Source organism: Canis lupus, chromosome 5 (assembly GCF_011100685.1).
Source record: "Canis lupus familiaris isolate Mischka breed German Shepherd chromosome 5, alternate assembly UU_Cfam_GSD_1.0, whole genome shotgun sequence".
In the NCBI taxonomy this organism is placed as follows: domain Eukaryota; kingdom Metazoa; phylum Chordata; class Mammalia; order Carnivora; family Canidae; genus Canis; species Canis lupus.
This window is the reverse complement of record NC_049226.1, coordinates 8,529,233-8,553,096: the sequence shown is the minus strand read 5'-3', so window position 1 is coordinate 8,553,096 and position 23,864 is coordinate 8,529,233. Positions and strand designations below refer to the sequence as shown.

Sequence of the window (23,864 nt, the reverse complement as noted above, 5' to 3'; positions counted from 1 at the left end):
CACCCTGTACCTACTGAATCAGAAACTCTAAGGGTAGAGCCCTGTAATCTGTGTTTTCACAATCACCTAATTGATTCTAATGTATGTTGAAGTGTGATAACCATTGAACCACACTATCAGCATACCTTGGGGATAATGAGGTTCACTTCCAGATCACTGCAATAAAGCAAATATCACAATAGAGGAAGTCAAATGAACTCGTTGGTTTCCCAGTGCATATGAAAACTTACGTAAAAAAAAAAAAAGAAAACTTATGTTAACATTATACTATAGTCTATGAAGTGTGTAATAGCATTATGTCTAAAGAAACATGTACATACCTTGATTAAAAAATACATTATTGCTAAAAAATGCTAACCATCATCCGAGCTGATAGTGAGTCATAATCACTGATCAGATCCCTATAAACAGATATAATAATGAAAAAGTTTGGAATATTGCAAGAATTACCAAAATGGGACAGAGACAGAAAGTGAGCAAATGCTGTTGGAGAATGGGCGCTGATAGACATGCTTGGTGCAGGGCTGCCACAATCCTTTGATATTTGAAAAAACACGATACCTGCAAAGTGCAATTAAAGCAGAGCACAACAAAACGAGGTATGCCTGTCTTCACCCGTAGGTAAACCCTCATGTAACTTAATTGAGATTATGCCTCTTTTTGTGTACTCATTAGTTTGGCATTAGGAAATGCAAATTTATTCTTAGTAATGTCAGTATTCTAAAAGTGTAAATGGACTAAAATTGTGCATATGCTGGGAGTAAATCATGTGTCATCTACCTCAGCATTCAAAGCTTATTACAGATTTTGCCATTTGGGGGTCTTGAGGAAAGACACCTGTTTTCAATTTCAAAGTGAAAAGAGTTAGACACTTACATTTAATGATGCCAATTTTCCAGAGATGAAGGCAGGTACTTACTGATACTTATCGGGCCAATCATTAAGTATCAAAATCACATAATGGCTCCTGGGAGCCAGGTGTGATGTCTGGCTAACCTTGGAGGCAATGCAGACAAGCCAAGACTTGCCCTAAACAGGTAGACTCTCATGCAGGAAAAAGTCAGTTTAAGCCAGGGAGAAACAGAAGCTGGGTTTCTCAAGCTAATGAGAATGCACCTATGTTCCCAAATAAAAGTAAAAGCCCCAAACATAAAATGCAAGAAGTCATCGACTTGAAAAATTAACAGAAATATAACTTTCCATTTTCTTAAAGGAAAAAAACCCCTGTGTAACAAAAGCCCCCAATACTATACACATATATTCACTCACACACACTCATACATATACACACACACACACAAACACACATACACACAAATGGCCATGATCGTATATGCAAGATGATAGATACTGGTTATATAAGTTCTTTTAAGGAAACGGGATGTATTTTTGGTACCACAATGATAACTTCCTCATAAAGACATGATTAGCAGCAAATTATCAAAATCTATCATCAGAGTATGTCGGGATGATTTTTACATTTCCTAGGGCAATTTTCCATTTTTCAGATAAGGATATAGCCACAGAGAGATTATATAACTTTCTCAAGATCACAGATTCAAGCAATGGCAAAGCCTCTTTCTACTTATTCTTAGGCCAGAGGGTCCCTTACAACATCTCTCTAACACCAGCGTTGATGGAGATCAGCTCATGGTCACAAGAACCACAAAGGAAAATACATGATATTTTTAGGTGATACCATTTGTCTTAATTAAGTCTATTTGATTACTTACCAGTTGTATGAAGCATCTTTAGCATGTTCCTAACAAACTGTGATAAAGTCTACAACCAGCTCAGGACAAAAATACGACTTCCATGTTATAGATATCTTAAATTTAGCTAGGGTCAGAAAGAATTTTTAGAAATGTAACAAACAATCTTAGTACACAAAATAGGTGGATGGCTCTTGCTAACACAGACCCCCCCTAAGAGGGGCTAAATAAACGATAAAGACAAATCTCCAGGAAGTTTTATTGCTTTTGCTCTGCAACTCTCAAAACACATGTTGAAAAATGTACTGTTGATTCTATAGTTAACCTGGCTATTTCCAAGTTCTGGTTTTGATAACCTCCAGACACAACACTTAGCCTTGTCATTAATTAAAAAAAATATAGGTCCCACCCCATTTCAATAATGAAATAGCCAAACCCCAGTCCATACTCATTATTTTATGCACTAACTCTAACACAATTTTTAAATTGTAGAGTTTTAGAGCTGGGGAGGGCTTCTGAGACCATGTAACCCGATACCATTGTTACAGGAAAAAAAGAACTAAAGTTTCTGATGGATACAACTTTAATACAACAGAATATCTGAAAATCTTTTGGAGTTACTATATATATAGAGGCAGCCTGAAAGCTTCCTGGATATTGTCAAAATTTAAGTGGAACATGATACTCCACATATTTCTATCTTGTTTGAAATACTGTGAGTACATATGGCTCTTACGGTATTTTAAAAACTCCTCAAATTAGAAAAAAGTGGGGGGAAAAAGTGAGATTCTGCTACTTAATTATCACAAGGATTTAAGAATAATAAAAAAAAAGTACTATAATCCAGTAAGAAAATTTCAGTAATATTACTATATATACATTCCTTTATCCACAGGACTTGCCCCCTAACATTCAAAGTGCTTTTATTCATAACACAGAACAGAAAAGAACAGGTGAGAAAAGATAAAATCTGTATACCGAGAATGGCTCTCTTTTAAGTACTTCACAAGCATCAAACCTTTTAATACCATCTCAGTGAGAAACGACATCTTTAATATTGTCCATCCACCTAAAGACACCAAGGCTCAGAAAGCTAAAAATTGTAAGGCAGGGGGCGCCTGGGTGGCTCAATTGGTTAAGCATCTGCCTTCAGCAAGGGTCCTGATTCTGGGGTCCTGGGATAGAGTCCCATGTCAGGCTCCCTGCTCGTGGGGAGCCTGCTTCTTCCTCTCCTCCCTGCTCATGCTCTCTCTCTCACTCAAAAAAATAAAATCTTAAAAAAAAATTGTAAAGCAGGGCCAAAAAATTAGTAATGGCCTTACACTTCAGTCTCCATATTCTGAGATTTATGTCTTACTTAAAATTTCAAGAACGTCCTTTGGTGAAGGTGGGGTGGGGGTGGGGGGGGGTAGTAAGAGTCCTACCAGGCTGTGTTCCCAACAACCTGAGCAAATACAGGGTCCCGTACCTGTTGTTGTTTCTACAGTTTCGACAGTTAACGCACTCCAACGGGTCTGTCTGAGGCACTGCTGTGTACATTCCACCACCCTGGTCAGGAAGGGAGCAGAAGGAAAAAGAAAAATACACGTCGTGAAGATATCACACACCAGTCACCCAACAGCCCCCAGTGGAAGAGCCAGGCCAGGGAGAAATGGGCTACACGGCCTATTTTAACCAACCCCTGAACAATGCTGTGCTGGTCGCTATTTACCAATATTCACAATTGAGTTCTGCACAATGTTAAAACCATACTCTATACACTAACTGCCATGCTTTCGCTCCACATATTTTCTTCCTGGAAGGAGCCACAGAAATGGAGAAATTTACTCACTTCCCTTTCAGGCGTTCAAATCTCCTGGGCCCCAAATACACACTGTACATTAGAACCTCCTGTCCATTTTTACTTTTCTAGCAGTCATGGAAGAATTTTACATGATGCCAGTTGGAGAAATGGGGTGGAAATCTGTTTGAATGATGTCACAAGATAAACCCATCTTCATTTTCCTGTAATTATTTCTATTAGGTCTGTTCACTTGACTACACTAAGTTTTAAAACATGTTATATTTTTCCAGATGGAGTAGATTCTCAGCCAGCAATGACTTGGAGGGGAGGATTAATATTTTGATGTTGCTTTTGGCGGAAACTGCCCAGCAATTAAGAAAAATGCCCGGATTAACACATACCTCACTGTAAAATGCTTGCTTGACATATACAATGGCAAGAGTTCTTCAAAACTCATGTTCAGAATTGAACCAGCCTTTTGGTCAGAGGAAAAATTCTGCTTTCAGAGGAAAAACAGCAGAATCGAATTTGATAAGGGGGGGAGAGGTTGTCACACTGCACCCAAGCCCAGAGCAGCTCTTCAAGGTTAAGGAAAGTTCAGGCAATTGTTTTTCCCAGAATACTTTCCATTTCCATTCATCTCATAACAACAGCCAGAATCTAAGCAAACCAAAAGCACTGAAAATGTCTCTCAACATTCCTGATCCAACTAGCAACAGGAATTTTTAAGAAAACATTGAGAGAAAGAAGATCCTCTGTGACGTTCAGTCTGTGAGCATAAGCTCCAAAGCTTCACAAAATGAAGTTAACCTACGGGGTAATATGCTTACTCGAATCACTAAACACATCAAAGTGTTTTCAATGATTCTTTTAAGATCGCCAGTATTTTTAAAATTTCTCCATTTCCTCCCACCCGGAAAAGACAAGTAAGAAAACTAGTGAGTATAAACCACAGATGATAACCTCTAAAATTGTACACCTAAAAAGGGCAACTATTATTTAAATAGCAATTCTTTGTTCAAAAAACCCCAAACTGCTGTGTCCAAATCCTTGATCAAATGTCAGATTTATTTTTTTCTTCTTATGGAAACAGCAAGTGCTACTCAAACCTTAATGCTCTCTCCTTTAGTTTCTTGGACAATGTCAGTAGTTTGGACTAGGAATGGTGACAAAAACAGTTTAGAAAGTCTGAATATAAGCCATGTCCTTCCACATAAAATAATGAAATCATTATTCTCTTTTGGTAATGAGACACACTCAAGCAAATTAGGTATTTTTCTATAAAACACTAAGACTAGATCATATGAAATCCCATCAGATGTCCAGCTTTAAGATACAAATATATATTATAGTTTTGTTCTCCAAATGTAATATTTTTTAATAAATCTTTGTTGAAGTTGAGGATGAAAAAACTCTAAACTTCTTCTAATTTTAGCACCTTGTGGGTTACGGCAAATTTATCTGTATTTAGAACAATGATGAAAACCTCAACGAGCGCTTAATATGATCAACTAAACATATCACCTATTTGATTGAGAAATAATGTGGATGCATATCCAAACAGCATCATAAATCAAACGTCCTAATGCACAGAACCTCTTTAACCAGCAGAAATGTAAAATATGCTAGTCATTTTATTCCCATTTCAAAAATTAAACTATATCACCGAGTTATCTCTGAAACAAAGTATTTTTCAAGGCCTATCCTGTAGTTAAGAAATACTAGTATCATAAAAGACAAAAATCTTACAGGCCACAACCGTACCACACATTGGATACAACAAACAAAAGAAACTCACTATGGTGCGGAAGTCACCATCTGGTGGCCTGTGGACTTGTTCCATGTGGCCTACACAATGCTTTCAAAAATTGGAATTCATTGCCAATGTGTATATAATCTGGCAATTTTTCCTAGATTTACAAGATGTTTTGAAAAATCAGAAAACCTGGTAACCCCAGGCCCTCCATTCTGCGTGCCAACAACTGGTGTGAGTTGCAGCTCTCCAGATTGCTATTGCCTCCACTGCTTCTGTCTCATTCTCAACTTGCTTTGCTCAGTTTCACGATCTGCCTGACTCCTCTAGGCATATGAGTTTTCAGACTTTGCTCTAAATAAAGCAAATTTAAAGTATTGGGTTCACTCTACACCCAATGGTATTTCCAATTCTCAAGAATAACTTCCAGCCAGTTTGTTACCAGTATTCCACTTTCACTGTGAAATAATTTTAAAATATAAACCAAATTGATGAACGTACTATCACCTGACAATAGAAAGCTCACCAAGATTACTCTACATGAAGGGGTTGCCAGTAATACATACTATTTCCAGTTCAACAAACCCGTGAGGTTTCTATGTTGACAAAGGCCAAGCAAGTAGGCCAGCCCTGTTCTTGCTCTCTGGCACCACGGGCACAGGGAGGCCTTATCTATCATTAGGTCTCTTACATTTACTAGGTGACGAGGATGTTCAAAATCCATATGCATCCTGGTTAGTGAGCCTGTGTGCCCTGAGTAAAGCCCTCCATTTAAGCTTCCATTCATGATTCCATTGACTCCATTAGGGATCTTATGGTGAAGATGGGAGCAGCCATTGCTGAGACCTCCATTGCTTATGAGGCTTCCATGAACATTCCCATTTATCCGGTTTGTGCCAGGCAGAGTAGTGTATTCCACCATCTGCCCATTAATATCTGACCCCTGGTAGAGATATCCTGGAGGGTCATACTCTGTTAAGAGAGAAAAAAAAAAAAAAAAAAAAAAGAAAAGGTAAGATAATGAAAAAGACAATCTTCTTACATAGGCAGTTTTATTAATAAACTCCTAAGAAACTACAAATACACTAAAATGAAATGCCTTAAATATGTTCACTTAAAGTCTAATTATGAGATAATGCTTTAAGAAAGTTATTGCTCTTTCCTTGTGTGAAGATAGCTAGGAACTCTGAGTTAATTAAGGCTTTGTTAATGGGAAGAGAAATTAACCAGAGAGAAATTACTCAAGAGAATTAAAAAAATCATGCAAGTTGAAACTATCTAAGTACTGGCAGCACTAAGAAAAAGTATTTAAACTCCCACACACTTCAAAGTGCCGAGAGAACAACAACAACAAAAGGCAAACTTTAGGTAGGATATTTTAAATAGTAATAAATAGCACTTTTTTTTTTTTTTTTTACACAACACTTTCAAATGAAAGGATGCAGTTGTGTATACATTCACTGACTATCAGCTCCTTGGTTAATACAGCCCATGTGAAAGGTGTGGGGTACTAAAGGCCAAAGGCTAATTACTCCATTTCCGTATATTAAAAGCACTTAAATAGTTGCCTCAATGTTCCAATTTCCAGAGGCACACTTGCTAGATATATTTAGAAAAAAAGTGTAATAGCCCTGAGAAAATATAGCACCTAAGTTGTACAGGACTTGTTGGCAGAGTTTTGTTAAATTCTTCAAAGGTATTAGAGCATGTCAAGACTAGATTAGGTGTCTTTCTTCCTATTTCTGAACTTCTTGCACAGGTGAGTTATTGTCAGCATACCTGCTTATCTTTTCCATTAAACTATAAGCTGACAGAGCAGGGACCAGGTTTACATTTTTACCATTGCATCCCCACTGTCTAACATAGTGCCAGGCACATCAAAGATAGTCCATGAGTAGCTTCTGAATAAATGACTGAATGAATATTCTACCCTAGATTTCCATCTTTGAACACATGACCAAGTCACAAAGGAAAATGACCTTTGCCAGATAAATCTTGCTCAGAAAAGGAAAGCAACACTTTTCTTTTAATGATTCATCACACACTCACACAATTAAAGTCAATGACATTGAAACCATTTAGGAAAAGACCCAAATCAAATGATCTCCAAGCCTTTCAGCCTGGCACCACCACCACCACCATCTCTCTCCATATCTCCTAGAAAGCACCAATTCAGTAAAAATAAATCACCTTTTTTCCCCCCGGGCTGTTAGCTTGGATTCTCTTATTCTGGGGTCAAAGGGGAAACCAAAAAACCTTCTCCCACTAAAGACTAATGATTCCCCTATCTTATAATAGCTGGGAGAACAAGAAAGGTAGGGAGGGATGGTCAAAGAAAAAGAGGGAAGAGGGGTTCATCATCTGTTTTCATGCAGCACCATCACTGACAGCACCAGCATTCCATTACTAGAGACACTTAGTGGGGAAAGGTGCCAGTCTGGAGCCGTACTGACTTCGGGTACTAAAGCAGGACCATGGTACCTTAATGTGTGTCATTCAGTCACAGTAACTTAGACAAGTATTCCTTTCCCCCTCATTTCTAGCCTTTTCTATTCCTGTTGACAAGACTCATACCAGTATGAAGGTGTTCTTGCAACAATTCCAAAGCTCATGCTTCAAGAACTCATGCTCTTTGGTGGTCTGACAAAGCCAGAGTTTCCCAGCACTAAGCCAGCTATTTACTTAAGAGACCTGCCTGGTTTTGGCTTTGTTGTTTATTTCTACTGGGCGATTTAATGTGATGCTCCACTTATTCTGGTTGACAGCTAGAACAGTTTTAAAGTCACCTCCCCTGAATGAAGAGTTTCTAATGTGTTTTATACCATGACACTAACACACAGAAGTCTTAGAGATCAATATTCTAACAATATTTTCCTACTCATCTTCACAAAAAGACAAGGAAATATTTACGAATGGCTTACTCTGTATGGTGTTTTGCTGGCGGTTCTTCCACAGGCACATTGCAATGAAAACCATGAGAATGAGGACCATCACACCTAACACACAGCCAACTATCAGATACAACATATCGCTGCTCCTGGCGGGGCTGGTGGCAGGCCCAACATTTCGTCCACTTCCTGAAGAATTTGGAGGGGTACTCAAGTCTTTGACAGGATACTCAGAAGCTCCAGGAACACGTTTCACTAGTTGACATATAAAAGAAAACATGATGTCAGAGTGAATACAGACTCTATGAAATGGTTTACTCTCTGAAGGAGGTCTGGTTAGGAATACAAGCCAGTCTGTTTACACTTGTTACTGAGATGATCTGACCACCAATGAGTCACAAAGAGGACTCAAAAGTTTAAAAATCTGATGTGCCAAAGTCTTAGTCCACAAATTCTAGAGAAATCATAAAATCAGAGAAACAAATACCCTTGGTCTAACCCAAACTGCTATATGATAATCTGCTCAGTTGTCCCTGTAGAAGACTCCCAATATTTCAACTTACGGATGAGACAAAAAGTCCTTTCTGTGTGACATACTCTGAGCTGAGTAAGATTCAAAATTAGAAATGTTATGCCTCTTTTATGTGATTGATATTAAAGGTATGACTTTGGGCCATTCAAATAATTATATACGATTCCAAAAACCTCACACTTAATATTAAGTAGTCCAAAACCAAAAACCTTTGGAGTCCATGTAAACGCAGTTCTTCTACCTAATTCACTGATATTCTGGAAAATAGTGACCACAAAAGCTAATAACAGATGAGACTCAAGCCCCATTTTCTTTGTCCTCGAATAACATGTTCTTCATGCTTTAAATGCCAAAGCAGCAGAGCATAGCGGCGGATAGCCCCGTCTCTGGAAGCAGACTGCCCAGGTATATATTCAGTTCCACCACTTATAATTAGCTGTATGACTTAAACCTCCAGGAACCAGGGTCTGCATGTGGGAACTAGAGATAAGACTAAAAAGTTCTATCGTAAGGCTGTAATGAAGAATAAATGAGTTAATCATGTAAAGCACTTAGAACAGAGCTTGGCACATGGCAGTGCTCAACCAATTTTGTTACTGTTAGGTATTATATCATATTTCCTGTTATGGCTCTTAACAACCCACTGGAGCAGAGTGATCCTTAAAAAATTCTACTTCAATAAACATTATGTTGGGGTTCAACTTTCTAGCACCTTTATGCAGAATAGAGTTAGGAATCCACAAATAAGAGCCCACTTTTCAAAGGGAAGAGGTCTTCAACACTGCAAAGTGGATAAATACTTGGCAGAGACTCAAGGAAATTCCTACTTCAGGTGGTATTTTGGATTAGATAATTCCAAGGTCCCTGCCAATTCTAAAGAAAACAAATGACTTTCTGAGGCAACGTGGATGCTGCAGATCATACATTAAAGATCACGATGACCCGTGGGGAAGTCCATCAGGTTTATTCGCTCTTCATTTACTCTTTATTTATTCATAATTCTACCAAGCTTGCTGATTTTGCTAGCCTCTGCTAAAGCTAAAAATTTCTGTGGTGGATGGTGAGTGAGGCAGATGCATCAACATCAACAGGGAGAGAAAGCTAACTCTAGGGAGAAGGAGAGGAGGAGAAAGAGGAAAAACAGAAGGAAGAGGAGGAAGAAGAAGAGACTTAAGAACATGAAACAAGACTGGTGCAAGGAGATACAAAGAGAAGCCAAAGAACTAAAGAAAAACTATGACAGGCTATGATCTGGTAGGGCACGGGGAAATGGCTGGCCTCAACGCCTCTGTCATTCCCGGAAAACCTTATTGAATTACTAAAGATAAGACAATCATTGTTGCTAACAAGAACCTTGACTCATTTCTTTAAAAACAGAGATGGTGTATCCTACAATCTCTTTCCACAGGCTGGAAATTGTGTAATATCTTTTAGAAAGTCATTCAATATGAATGGTTAGGTATTTTCATCTGTCAGTGACCTGGAAGTCTGTAGGTAGAACCTTTTATTTCTCAGTCAATTAATGAGGCCTACTATCACAGACACGGCTAGCCTCTAACGCTACTTAAACAATACAGTTACTACACTGCTGTCTGTGTTTTGTGTTTTGCCTGGCTAGATTCTTAAAGGTCTTGGGGACAGAGACGATAAATTTCATTTTTATTTAATTTTGCCCCAAGTATCACAATACTCTAGAGGCAAGTAAGAAACGCCCATTAGCAAAGCAGTGACTACTACAAAAAGCCCCTCAAATATATACTAACCAAAGTAAATCTAAAGGTCCGTGCATATGTATGCTTAAATGTGGATTTAATAGGCGGGTTTTGCAGCAGAAAGACACATGACTTAGTGTTAAAGATGAAACTATGTCTTGTCTTTATAATTCAATTTTTCTGAGCCCTAGTTTCTTCATTTTTAAATCGGCACATAAAATCACCTGGAGCCTGGCCCACTCAGCAGGCTCTTCCTCCCACGCTCCTCAGAGGCCCAAATTCATTCAGCTGTCCACTCGAACCCCACACAACTCGAGCAGCTCCTGACCAATCATTCCATTCTAGGGAATGGTCTGGACTGAGTGCTGACCACTGAGACTAATGGGGGTGGGGGACCAGTGAGGACTCTGGGAAATTTTCTCAGGTTCTTAAAAACAGACAGAAGTCGGGGATCCCTGGGTGGCTCAGCGGTTTAGCGTCTGCCTTTGGCCCAGGGTGCGATCCTGGAGTCCTGGGATCGAGTCCCACGTCAGGCTCCAGGCCCGGAGCCTGCTTCTCCCTCCTCCTGTGTCTCTGCCTATCATTAATTAATTAATTAATTAATTAATTAATTTAAAAAAACAGAAGTCAAAAACAGTCACTTTTTCTGTCAAATTTAACTGAGACGGGACATGAGTTTGTAAATAGCCACATCAGCTGTTTCTATTATTCACAGGTACTATCGCCACCTTTAAAAACAGAAGATACTTTACAGCCCATCTATGCACGTAGGCAGAGTTGAGAATTCCAATTTAGCATTAGCGCACTGCGGATTCTGAACTTAACCACCACACTTAAGCAGTAGACAGTGCTATGCATAACTGTCACTCCAGAAAGTTTCCACTTTAAGCCTATGAAGCACTTTTCCTTAAAATTATATTTTTGTTTTCCAGTATTCTAATTCCCTCAGCAATCTCAGAAATTATTCAGCAAATACTTCTACTCTCTTCGTAAAGAGAAAAAAGAAGGTAAGTGACTTACTTGGTGTCACATGGGAATTCATGACTACGATCCATGCCTACATAAAGTATGTTTAAGACAAGTGCTCTAGCCAACTTATTATATTTTCTGTTGGGACAGTCTTAATGCCTGCACCTAGGAAATGGTCCAGAGCAGATGCTTCCTTAGGGAAACATATCAAGAGTCAGAAGGAATAATGCAGAGTTTGAAATTCCAGTACCGGCTGGGGAAAAAGGAAGAGCTCCCATTTGTCTCCTACCTTTAGTTTCACAGATCATCACATTACTAAACTCGCTTTCTCCCCCTTCATTGAAGCACTGCATTTTAATATCGTAGGAGGTTTCTGGCTGCAGATGACCAATCATGTGCCACTGCTTTGAACCTAGAAAGGAAAAATAAAAGGGGAGCTTTACATAGCGTACGACCTGAAGGGTCGTCTCAAAACGAGGCTGGAACAGCACATATCACTGTAGAGTCGGTCTGTGCAATGGAAACATCCTTAATAGAAGTATTTTAGTAATGCACCACAGATAAATAGAATTTTGGTTACATGCCAGGAAACAAAGGACATGAGGTACAATGATTGAAAGCTGAACCTGTGCATTGGTAGTAATACTGTTCCGTTATAAATAAATAATATGAATAATTAGTAGTGAGTCTTTTATAAAACATGTTAATTTTATGCATAGGTGAAATAAATTTAAAAAACCCTCAAATCCTCTGATGTTCCATTTTAGTCTAGCGAGTCAATCCAGTCTGTCCACCCACCAGAAAGGAATACTATAAGTGAGATCAGCAAATGGTGCCTTACCCAGGACAAGTGACCATGTAGTTACAAGACAGGTCTTACAGAAACTCTCAATCCTGGGGCACCTGGGTGCCTGGGTGGCTCAGTGGATGAGCATCTGCCTTTGGCTCAGGTCGTGATCCCAGCATCCTGGGGTGGAGTCCCACATGGGGCTCCCCCAGGGAGCCTGCTTCTCCCTCTGCCTGTGTCTCTGCCTCTCTCTGTGTGTCTCTCATGAATAAATAAATAAAATCTTAAAAAAAAGAAAAGAAAACTCTAAATCCCACTGGACTGGACATGGTATGAATGGACAGATAAGCACATGCCTGAATAAATGGTTGAGAATAATCAAAAAGCAAATCTACTAGGGGAAGCTCTGGGTTCCTGCTCCCACTACTTCTTTTCCTTTGAGTCGTGGTCCCCAAGCCACACAAGTATCTCTAACAGAATGATTCTGTTGTCCATGGCCCATAGCCAATGGTTTCATTTAGAAACGCTCTTCAAGCGCACATTCCCTTATAAACTGCCCCCCATTTTTACCTCCATGAGCATGTGACGCCTTTAATAAACAGGACACTTCTGCCAGATTCAATTAGCTCTACAAGCACCTCTAATCCCTCTCAGAAAACACCTCTTCAAACTGTTTCCACAGTTCCTTAGAAGCTCAACTATACCACCTACTGATTTAAGAATTAATTGAAAGGGGAGGAAAAACAAAACCAAACCAAGCATCCAAGTCAGGTCTACTCAGAGGACAGGACTAAGAGTACTAGGTTCCCTTCTAATTCAACACGGACAAAAATACTCCAAACTGGACACACAACCCCTTTGGCAGGTCAGCACCACAAAACCCCTCATTCATAAAGACCCACAGTTTACATGGAAGAGAATCTGCTTGTTCTAGGATCAAGGGACTCTGAAAGGCTCAAGAAGGGAAGAAATCTATGCCCCCTTTATGAGTGTAAAGAGGGCCCTACAATAAAGTTGACTCAAACCTTGATTCAAAGACTGAAATAGATTTCTAAATTCCACAAACTTTCTCAAAGACTTCCATTTTCTCCGCTGTCCTTGGGTCTTTCCTCACCCAGCCCTACGCTCACCTACCTATAAACATTCACCCAAATAATTACCACACTGCAGTTGAAGTTTTCCTTTCAAAGCCCTAGTCAAAACGGAATTGCACCACGCTTCTGATATGTTACAAATAAAAGAAAATTGTTAAAAGGACACAAATCTGGTTAAATTAATATTCCACTGTTAGGGTAATTCTTCGGAGGGCTAAGTGACAGGAAGTAGGAACAGAGGAAAAAAAGTCTTTACTGATCATTGATGAGTAAGACAACTAAGTGTATTATCAGGTTGAAAGTCAACCAACCAGCATATCCTTTGTTTGCTTAAATGGTAATTTTTTTTCTCAAAGGATATTTTAGAAAAGGCAAGAAACAAAACACAGGCTTAAAGATTAGGATTCCTGATACTCTGATTTATTTGAGACTCAACTTAACTTTATAAGATAAAAATATTCATCACACAGGCACTGGTATGCTGGAGACATTTACGGTTTGTCCCAATGTGGAACTTAATATAATCGCTCTTAGCATATTCTTTAACACTGTAATCAAGTTTCAGATTTTTTTTTTCCAAAAGCTTAAACAATTCTGAGTCAATACACATAAGTAACCTAAAACTTCACTTTGAAGAAAACGTTACGTGCTAAGGGTAAATGCTTTTGTTCCTTGGTTTGGGAGAACAGGCCAATAGTTTAAGACAGCCACAAAAAGAATTTCAAATGCATAAACTTGAAAATAAGGAATAAGCAAATTACACAGCACAGTGAAGCCCACTTAAACATCTAACTGCTCCGTCTACTGAGTTTATAAACAAGGTCTCTGTGAACCAGAAGGCAAAACTCACATTTGCAGACACTACTACTAGATACAAAAGCTCCTGTAAAGTAATTTCCCAGCTCCACACACGATATTCACATCACACAAGCTTGCAAAAGTTCAAAGATTTAACTAGAGAATATCCTTTAAAAACTGGTCACTGGTGGCTCTTTCTAGAGAGTAGAGCCAGGAGAGGTAGGGAAAAGAGTTACACGTAGAGAGAAACAGAGAAAGGTCTTCACTTTACTAACATTTACCTGTTTAGCACTATTTTACAGCAAATGTTTAAACTCTGTCAAAAGACTTAAAAAAGGGACGCCTGGGTGGCTCAGGCGTTGAGTGTCTGCCTTCGGCCCGAAGCATGATCCTGGAGTCCCGGGATCGAGTCCTGCATCGGGCTCCCTGCATGGAGCCTGCTTCTCCCTCTGCCTATGTCTCTGCCTCTCTCTCTGTGTCTCTCATTAATAAATAAAATCTTAAAAAAAAAAAGATTAAAAAAATAAAAGTCTAATAGACCCACTCTCCTAACCCAGCTAAACTTGAAAAAAGACCCAGGTAGGACTCCAATATAGTGAACAGTTACTAACAATTCTTACCATTTCTTCTTTTGAATAGCCTTTCTAGAAAGTGAAATATGCATATGGAAAAGTACCCATAACCAAACAGTTCATGGAAGTTCACGAACTGAACATATTTCAAGAAAGGAAATATTAACTGGCACCCAAAAAGTCCTCCCCATGCTTCTTCCGGTCACTTCTCCCTCAAGATAGTTACTATCTTAACTTCAGAGAATAGTCTGGCTACTAACAAGTCTCTAACCTCATTTCCTCAATTCTTCATGTTTAAAGCAGATTTTAGAAACTAATCTGTTTCCTACTTTTCCAGATTAAGAAAAATAATCATTCTTTTATTCAGAAAATATTTACTGAGCACCTACCTAATGTGCCATGTATTAAAACTCAGATGATAACCTTTTACTACTTTACAAAAGTAATTCCACTGGATAAACATTAAAAGGAATGCCACAATATTTAAGGAAACCTGATATCGCAGATTTAAATGAATTTATTATAGGACTACATATAACAAAAACAATATGCAGTATTTGATGTCAAGAAATTGTAGGAAAATAACCTTGGCCTAGGGCCATTCTCCGACATGATCCATTTAGGATGTTAACAGTTCAAAGAATCAGAACCTTGGAGTGCAAAAAGGCCTTGGAAGGAGCCTTCCTCCCAAAGCAAGAATCCCTTTCAAGCTATCACTGAGCAATAAGCATCCAGCTTTTCCTCCAAAATTAGGGAATTTTTAATTTTGTTGGAGAGCCTTTGCTAAAAATGCTGTTGGAGGGATCTTCCTTACACCACTTCCTTTTGGCTGTCCCTCTCCAACTGGCTGAGTTCCTCCTCCACGTAACAGTCGTTATATATTCGAAGACAGCTGTCACATTGCTGGCTCATCATCTTTTTTCCAGTCTGATTATCCCCAGACATTCCATGGTTCTTTCTGGACTCCAAGCATTCCTTCCTTCAATAAATACTTAACACTGCACCACTGTGGGGGCTTGGGGATATGGCACTGGGAGCAAAGGCTCCTGGCCTACAAAGAGGCTAACGTTTACTGGGGGAGACCAACTAAGAAAATAATTTCATGTATCCACACACATACACATAAACATACACTCCTTACATATCAACCATTCATGAACTCCACGGGAGAACCATAAAGGTCACAGTTAGGAATTACACCAAGGGTATCTCACATACAGCGGTGGAGGTTCTCCGAGGAAATAACATTTAAGCACAGAACAGAAAAGTGGAGTCCCCCCCCAAAAAAAAAAAGAAAAGTGGAGTCCCTGAATCAAACACTGGGAGAGGAGCAGAGGAGGCAGCTGGAATTGCCATGTGTCATAGTCCCAAGGCAGGAGAGATCTTGGTACACACAAGGAAACTCAGAGCCAGTGGGTCACGGAAGACACAGAGAGAGGGGACAGGTGCATTAGACCGGCAGCAGGTGTAGGCAGGGGCCAGCCTGACCATCTGGAGCCTTCAGACCACATGCAAAGTTGTGGATTAGAATTTAACTGCAGGGGAAAGTTTACTATCTTGGCTGGCTTTTACTCTACATATACGGCATCTCTAAAAGCGGATAACCCGCCCAAGATGCAATCATTCTAGTATAGACTTCAATGGAACTGGGACTGAGACATTGTTTTTTAAAAATCTAGCTAAAAGTTGCAAGTGGCTTTGATCCTCAGGATACTTAAATCATTTAAAAAAAAAAAAAACAGAAAACAAAAAAATTTTTTTTCAGATAAACTACTGACAAATCTTATACCCCTTAGACTCATGTAACCGTTTCTCTAACCAAAATGTCAGATGCTTCATATATTGGAAAAGACTTTCTTTGGGAAAAAGTCAAAGTAATACTGTACATAACATCTCATGCTCTCTCTATCTTAACATGGGATGATGTTTTCCATAATATTTATAAACCCTCTCCATCCAAAGCTCTTTACGGGGGACTCCAGCTTGTCAGGGGGACTTACCTTCTACCACATCCCTCTTGTAATCACTGTCATTATCACTATCTGTTGGCCGGTAGTAGATATAAAATCCTTGAATGGGAGTGTTATTGTTACTTGATGGAATGTACTAAAAAAGAGAAGTGCAGACTTGTCAAAGACAAAAATAAATGTAACTTTCACAGCAATGAAGATTCATTTATCTGTGTGGCTTCATTTTGCAAACATCTTTGATGGCCATTTTCAATTTAATTGGAAGGTGGTCAAAGGTATCAAGAGCATTTAGTTTACTGTCAGGGCTGAGCAAAAATAGAGTATATTTCATAAGGTTCAAAGGCATAAAAGGATATTTGGTGTAAAATAAATTAAATCTTGAAAGGGCAATTAAGTTAACACCTAGATGAGAGAGGAGGAGACAAGTTTATTTTTAATCCTACCCCCCTTACCACATGTGCTTTTAGACAAATATCTGTGCCCTTCAATTTTCCTTCACTTAAAAGTTAAAAACATGATGTGATGAGCACTGGGTGTTATACGCAACTGATGAATTACTGAACACTACATCTGAAACTAAGAATGTACTAAATGTTGGCGAACTAAATTAAAAAAAGTTAAAAACATTTGCTATTCAGGGGCACCTGGGTGGCTCAGTTGGTTAAGCGTCTGCCTTTGCCTCAGGTCATGATCCTGGGGTCCTGGAATCAAGCCCCACATGGGGCTCCCTACTCAGCGGGGAGCCTGTTCTCCCACTCCTTGCTGCTCCCCTGCTTGTGCTCTCTCTCTCAAATAAATAAAATCTTTAAAAAAAAATTGTTCTTCATAATATCATGTCATCAGAATAGTAAATCAATCCTTAACATGGCCAAATACTTAAAAGTCAAAAACTTTTGACTCTTGCTAATCATAATACCATCTCATGAGAATAGTAAATCGATCATCAACATGACCAAACTAGAAAATTGTCTCCTTTAGAGAAGATGTCCCACTTACCGTCCACTTGAGCATGATCTGAGTATCACTGACAGCTTCGGTGTATGCGATGTGAGGTCCAGTTACGGGACGGTTAGAAAAACGATTGGGGAACCCAGCCACTTGATAAGGACGAGACGCTGAACTGCGGAAACTCTCACCATAATGGTTGATAGCGATGACCCTAAATTTGTACGTTGACCCTTTTGAGGGAGGAAAAAAGAACAGTTTTTAAAAAACTGCTATACAGCGACTGAAGGTCCAATATTCAAAATATGACAACTGTGCTCAAGTATCTACACTAACAAACATGTGCTCTGAAGTCTACATGGTAATCAGATTCCAACCCACGTGCCAGCTTCTGCCAACTGGCAGTGCCTGTCCAATATGCCCCGATCCAGATCCCAAGAGCTTATGCATAGCCTACTGGGAGACAATGCCATGAAGGGTTAATGGCGTCTGTCATGGAAGGGGTGGGTAGAGAACAGGAAAGAGCATGTGTGCTTTTTTCACTATCATCTTCTAAAGTCATAACCATCAAATACAGTATTAGTTAAAGTATCTGTGCTCGAGACTAGGTTCTTTGCCTTTGAAAGAAACAACTGAAGCGAAGTTTAATACGGCGAATACACTTATGAAGGGACACTGTGGATGACAGTAGATGTCACTCCAATTTCACAAGAATAGGACAAGAGGGAGCAGATTTAAACTACAACAGAAGGTATTTATTTGTATTACATATTAAGAACTTTTTTAAAAAAAACTAAGGATTGTGAGTTTCTGAAGTTCTGAATCTAAAGAATAAATTAGACTCCTACAGCATGTCTCCTGATGGCTCAGAAATAAGCACTGGGCTTCTGAAGACCACGTTTTCTGTCTATGAAATGCTATTTAGCTTCACCCATATTTAAAACTTGTCACCTTCTTCCAACTATACCTACAGGCTCCTAGGCTCATGTTACCTGTTTAGACAAACACAGGCATTTATCACTAAATACATATAAAAGCCCATAAGCAAAATGGTCATGAAACCTAAACAAATAAAATCAATGAGAGTAGATTTATGGTTACTGCTTTTCTCTTGTTATGGTTTAACTTCTGGCATACAGCCTCAAGATATTGGGGTGGTGGCAGGGATGGGGGGCTCCTTCTGCTAAAACAAAACTTACAAAGCAAAGAAGCATTAAGTGTTCTCTCATTTCCATAGACCTAAGTAGGATTCATCATTAGATCAAACAGTTTTAGTCAAATAACAAGCAGTTTTCCTCTTAAAACACTGAATCATAGCAAAATACCTACACATGCATACACACGAAGATGTCACTACAATGCCATTTCTACTTATTGGCAGTTAAAAAGAATCCAAAACCCAGGAACATAGGATGGGTTAAGTAAAGTATACTATATAGATATATAGTTATGAAAAACTGAATTTCTGAAGAATTTCTAACATCATTGGAGTGTACATATGATATAGGGAAAATGAGGTCAAGAGACATTTTGGTATGATCCTGGTTTGTATTAAAAAATCAATAAAGGGGGACGCTTGGGTGGCTCAGCAGTTTAGCACCTCCTTTAGGCCCAGGGCATGATCCTAGAGTCCCAGGATCGAGTCCCACATTGGGCTCCCTGCATGGAGCCTGCTTCTCCCTCTGCCTGTGTCTCTGTCTCTCTCTCTCTGTGTCTCTCATGAATAAATAAATAAAATCTTGAAAAAAAATCTATAAAGGCCACAAAAAATATACCAAAGGGTAAACAATACTTAATTCTGGATGGATGGGTGGGTTTAGGGTGACTTCTCTTCTTTCTAGTTTCTCTGCTTTCAAATTTACACACAATAGGCTTGCATTACTCTAACAATTGGAAGAATAAAACATCATTAACAAATATACACCTAAAGTCATATAGATGGCATAGATGGAAAAAAAGGAAATGTGTGAATATTACTACCTGGCTCTAAGCTACGAACTTCCACAGAAAGTTTGGAAGGAGGGATATCTTCAGCTGCCACCAGCCAATCACTAGTCCTCATCCGTTTGTATTCAACCTTGAAGGCAGTGATTGGAGAACCCCCGTTGGCCCGAGGAATCCAAGTGACGTAGACGGAGGTCTCCGATGCCGTGGAGATGGTCGGCCGATCAGGTGCCTCTGGAACTAAGCACGGAAATATCCACTCCAATAACCCATGGTGTCAGAAATAATAACTCAAATAAACTCAAAGGGATAAATCCCAAGTACCATTTTATTAAAGGTTTATCACCAAACTTATTGCCAGGGTTAATAATATTATGACTATCTTCTTGCCCTGTGTTCAAAGCTAATGGGCAATGAAATGGCCAAAAACGGGAAATAAAAGGAAGGAAAAGCAAAGTCGTCTATAAACTTGATAATTAGCTCTAAAAACTGAAAGTTAAACAATAACAGGAATAGTGACCATGCTACTTTGGATTCATAGCCCAACAGTGTATAAGTAATTATTACTTGGTGCTTCAAGTCTGATTGTGGTTATAATTTACAGTAAATTTTCACAATTAGGTATTATTTTATTTAAATGTTCTCTTTATCTGTCCAAGCTACACAAAGCACATTCAGCAAGCAGTCTACAGATTATTAGCTATTATTATCATATTGTATCTTAACACACCTCAAGGCTACAGGTGTGTTTTTGAAGTAGCATTTTTGAATGCTACTCAAAAAAAAAAAAAAACTGCATGCAATAGAGATAAAATTTGAGGAATAAATCAATAGGGATATTAATGGGAAGAAAGGATGCTGTGCGGGATGAATGCAGGAACATGAGCTATGTAGTTAAAGAAAAGTGCTATCAGCAATTAGATGATCCACTTGATCATCCACACAAACTTTACAAAAAGGGGGTGAGAGAATCAATGTCTAGCACTTTCAGTTCGCACTACCAAGGGCAGGGGACGTCCTGGCCCACACTAGACTTCGGTGGCAGGTAGAAACATCAGGAGTAAGTCCATCTGCCATTTAAACCATGTACCTAACTCTTCTTGCTGACCAAGCCATCTTGTGGTTATAGGTGGCTTTCCACTTGGTTCCTATAAGGAAAGAATGCTGAGAGAAACAATCTGGTCTGTGTGACAGTTACAGTACAAATGAGCAACTCATCATGCTGGTTTACATTAATCCTCTATGAATTTTGTAGAAGTGAGCTGGGTCAAGAGACTATCTTTTGGCTGGCTAACAATCCAGTGTCCAGAGCTTAAGGAAGAGGACCAGCTCCGGGCCATGGTTACACTACTTGGCTGAAGTTGCTAAGGGAGCCCTGTGTGTTCAGCCTGTGCCACCCTCCTTAAGCAAGACCACTCTGTCTCAACATCTCTTTAACCTGAACAGAAATACATAGGAAAGAACGTAATAATGTTGCAGATGGTAGAAATGGAGAAAATGGAGAAAACGGTAGCATTTTAAAAACAAATTGCATAATGGATAAAAAGAGGAAAGTAGTCAAAGCAGGCAACTTTTGAGTGATACTTACTGTATTCCTTTCGAGTTAGAAAGCAATGAAAACAGAATGAACAGAACTGTTAGTGAATCTCTTTTTTTGGTACTAGACCACCAAAACTTCCTCCTATTGATTCACAGAAGGTTAAAAACTCATCGAAGACCACCAGAGATCAAACAGAAAAAGGTTATTAGGGAAAAGAATCTCTGTAGAGAAGAATCTTCAAGATCTAAAAGAAAGAGCACGGGACAGTTAAGGAATAAAAGAAAGACTGGCTGGAGTTTAAAAATCGAAATGTGAATAGCAGTTGCACATCTGCTGGATGACCTCAGGCTAAGTTGTACAACCTTCTCGAGTCTCAATTGCCTAATTTGGAAAATTGATAGCTATCTTCCTCAGAGGGTTGTCTCGGATATTCAAGAAATCACTTCTCATGGCTATCTCTGCCTGGTAACTCCAAACTCCTGGCTTCTAGAATGGAATCCATAACCTGCACCTAAAAATCTTGATCATCCATCTTGGTACATGGTCCCTGGTTGCCGGAGCCCGAGTCTCCACCTTTCTCCCTCTCCTTCAGTGTGCATTCAGTTCCCTTTATCTGTCACCTATGTCCTCCTCCATCCACATGGGCACTCCTCACATTATTTCTCTAGCCTCATCTTTGGCCATTCACCCTTTCCCCCTCCTTAAAGCTCTTTAGGGTTCTTCATATCTTTCAGGGAAAGACTGAAATTTTAAGTATATCATACAAGGTACCCACCTGCCCTGCTCCCACTCCCCACAGCTACCAGTCAAACCATCAATTCTCTAACCTCCACATCTCTAAATGAAATACAACATATCGATCATTCATCTCTTTGCACAGGAGCTGTCTCTCCCTAGAACTTCTTTTCCTGTTCCTTCATCCATTCTTGTCTTCATAGCTTAGCTAAGGGAGCCTCTCTTACCACCACCTGCCTTCCCCACATATTCCTCTTGTGAATCTCAGGCATAATGAATCAAAATCATTGTTACGGGTTAATTTGCCTATATTACCCCCATGCTGTCATTGACTCACTGCCTAGATCATCCACTATGCTGTAAACCTCCTGAAGGCAAGATTTTTTTACCTCTGCTGCAACAGCATTTAGTCCGTACCTACCAGAGTATGTTAAACAAATCATAAGGTTTTCTTTTCAGATGGCAGCTTTATTCATACAAAGCTGATACTTGAGCACCTGGGTGGCTCAATCGGTTAAGGGTCTGCCTTTGGCTCAGGTCATGATCCCTGGGTCCTGGGATCGAGTTTCACATCAGGCTCCCTGCTCAGCAGGGAGTCTGCTTCTCTCTCTGATCCTCCCCCTTCTTTTGCTCTCTCCCTCTCTTACTCTGTCAAATAAACAAATGAAATCTTTTAAAAAAAATTTTTTTTAAAAAGCTGATAACTTAATGTAAATAATCTGCTTAAGGTAGGTGAACTATTCCTCAGAAGTGAAAGTATTCAAGCAGAAGAGGCTCGTGCTATTGAAGAAGCAGAGGGATTCTAGAGGGTGTTCAAATGTCATGACTTGCTTTTGTCAGAAACCACTTCATGAATGACTATAAAAATAGGGAAGAGAAGAAGCTTGAACATTCTAAGAGCTCAGCAATGAAATTTTAAGCCCTCCCTAGATGTCTTGCTAACACATATTAACACAGTCACAGGAAGTACATTATGTTGTAATTGCAGAATTGTTAAGTATGAAATTTAAATACTAAAGAGAAGTCTTTTGAAACCTGTATTGCTATGACATCGAAACACCATACAGTTGAGGGCCCCCTGGTGACTCAGTTGGTCAAGCATCCAATTCTTGGTTTAAGCTCAGGTTATGTATGATCTGAGGGTTATGAGACTGAGCCTTTTGTGGGGCTCCACACTCAACGGAGAGTCTGCTTGTCCTGCTCTCTCCTACTCTGCCCTTCACCTTCTCTAAAATAAATACATCTTTAAAAAATAAAAATTAAAAAAATTAAAAATGAAAACCATACAATTGGCAAAGTACAGCAATAAAATGGAGTATGATATTGACAAGATACAGCCATAAAACAGAGTATGATATGTAATTGTTTGTTTAAAAAACTAACCCCCCCCCAAAAAAAAAAAAACTAAACCTTACTATACATACCACCATACATTTTGGTAAGTCACCAAAAAAAAAAAAAAAGTCAGACTTTCAAAATATAAATTTGGTTTCCTCGCCAGAGAGGAAACAGAAAAATCTTTTTTATGAGTGATAAAACCTAAGTACCAGAACATTTTGAACCTGAGTTTATTACCATAAACACCAATCATGACACTGAGTTACCGAGATTTGAATATAGGGCATTAAAAAAATGGTTGAAATTGGACCTGGAAGATCTATATGATAGGCTATAATCTGAATGACAAACACCCTCTTCCACTCCATCCCCCCAATAATTTGAAACACGTCAGTTACATTTGTAAACAAACAAAATCAATAAAATGAAGATTCTCCACTCTACCTCCACTATGCCTGGATGAATCTGTAAGCACCACTCCAAAGTTGTCCACAGTCTCTGAAACAACAGGGCGCCTAGGGATGCCCATGGGTGGAGAGGATGCCTGGGTGTTTTTTGATGAGGTTGTTTTTTCTAGAAAAGTTAGAAGACATATACTCATATACTGCAACATAAACTTCTGTGAATATGCAGAGTAAGAAAAACTACAAAACTCAACTGGTATATAGGTATAAGAACTTCTCTATTACAGAGACTAGCTAAATTTAACACCTACGTTGTAAATACTTAGTTTGAGGAACTGACCTTAAAAATCACTTTGTCTTTTTCAGTAGCTTTAAGGAAAAATGAAAA

General features: G+C 39.1%; 1 protein-coding gene across 8 annotated transcripts in view; it reads right to left on the bottom strand.

Moving 5' to 3' along the window:
- CDON (cell adhesion associated, oncogene regulated) overlaps positions 1-23,864 on the bottom strand; it is a 99,514-nt gene that overhangs the window by 15,135 nt on the left and 60,515 nt on the right. For all 8 annotated transcript variants that reach the window (XR_005359088.1, XR_005359087.1, XR_005359089.1 and 5 more), the window contains 8 exons: positions 23,517-23,645; positions 19,496-19,699; positions 17,567-17,748; positions 16,601-16,706; positions 11,639-11,761; positions 8,170-8,391; positions 5,940-6,220; positions 3,181-3,260 (listed from right to left, as the gene is read on the bottom strand). Coding sequence is in view for 5 of the 8 variants with exons in the window: in XM_038535703.1 (XP_038391631.1) it covers positions 3,181-3,260; positions 5,940-6,220; positions 8,170-8,391; positions 11,639-11,761; positions 16,601-16,706; positions 17,567-17,748; positions 19,496-19,699; positions 23,517-23,645 (1,327 nt within the window). In the remaining 3 variants the exon portion in view is untranslated. The remainder of the gene's footprint in view (positions 1-3,180; positions 3,261-5,939; positions 6,221-8,169; positions 8,392-11,638; positions 11,762-16,600; positions 16,707-17,566; positions 17,749-19,495; positions 19,700-23,516; positions 23,646-23,864) is intronic.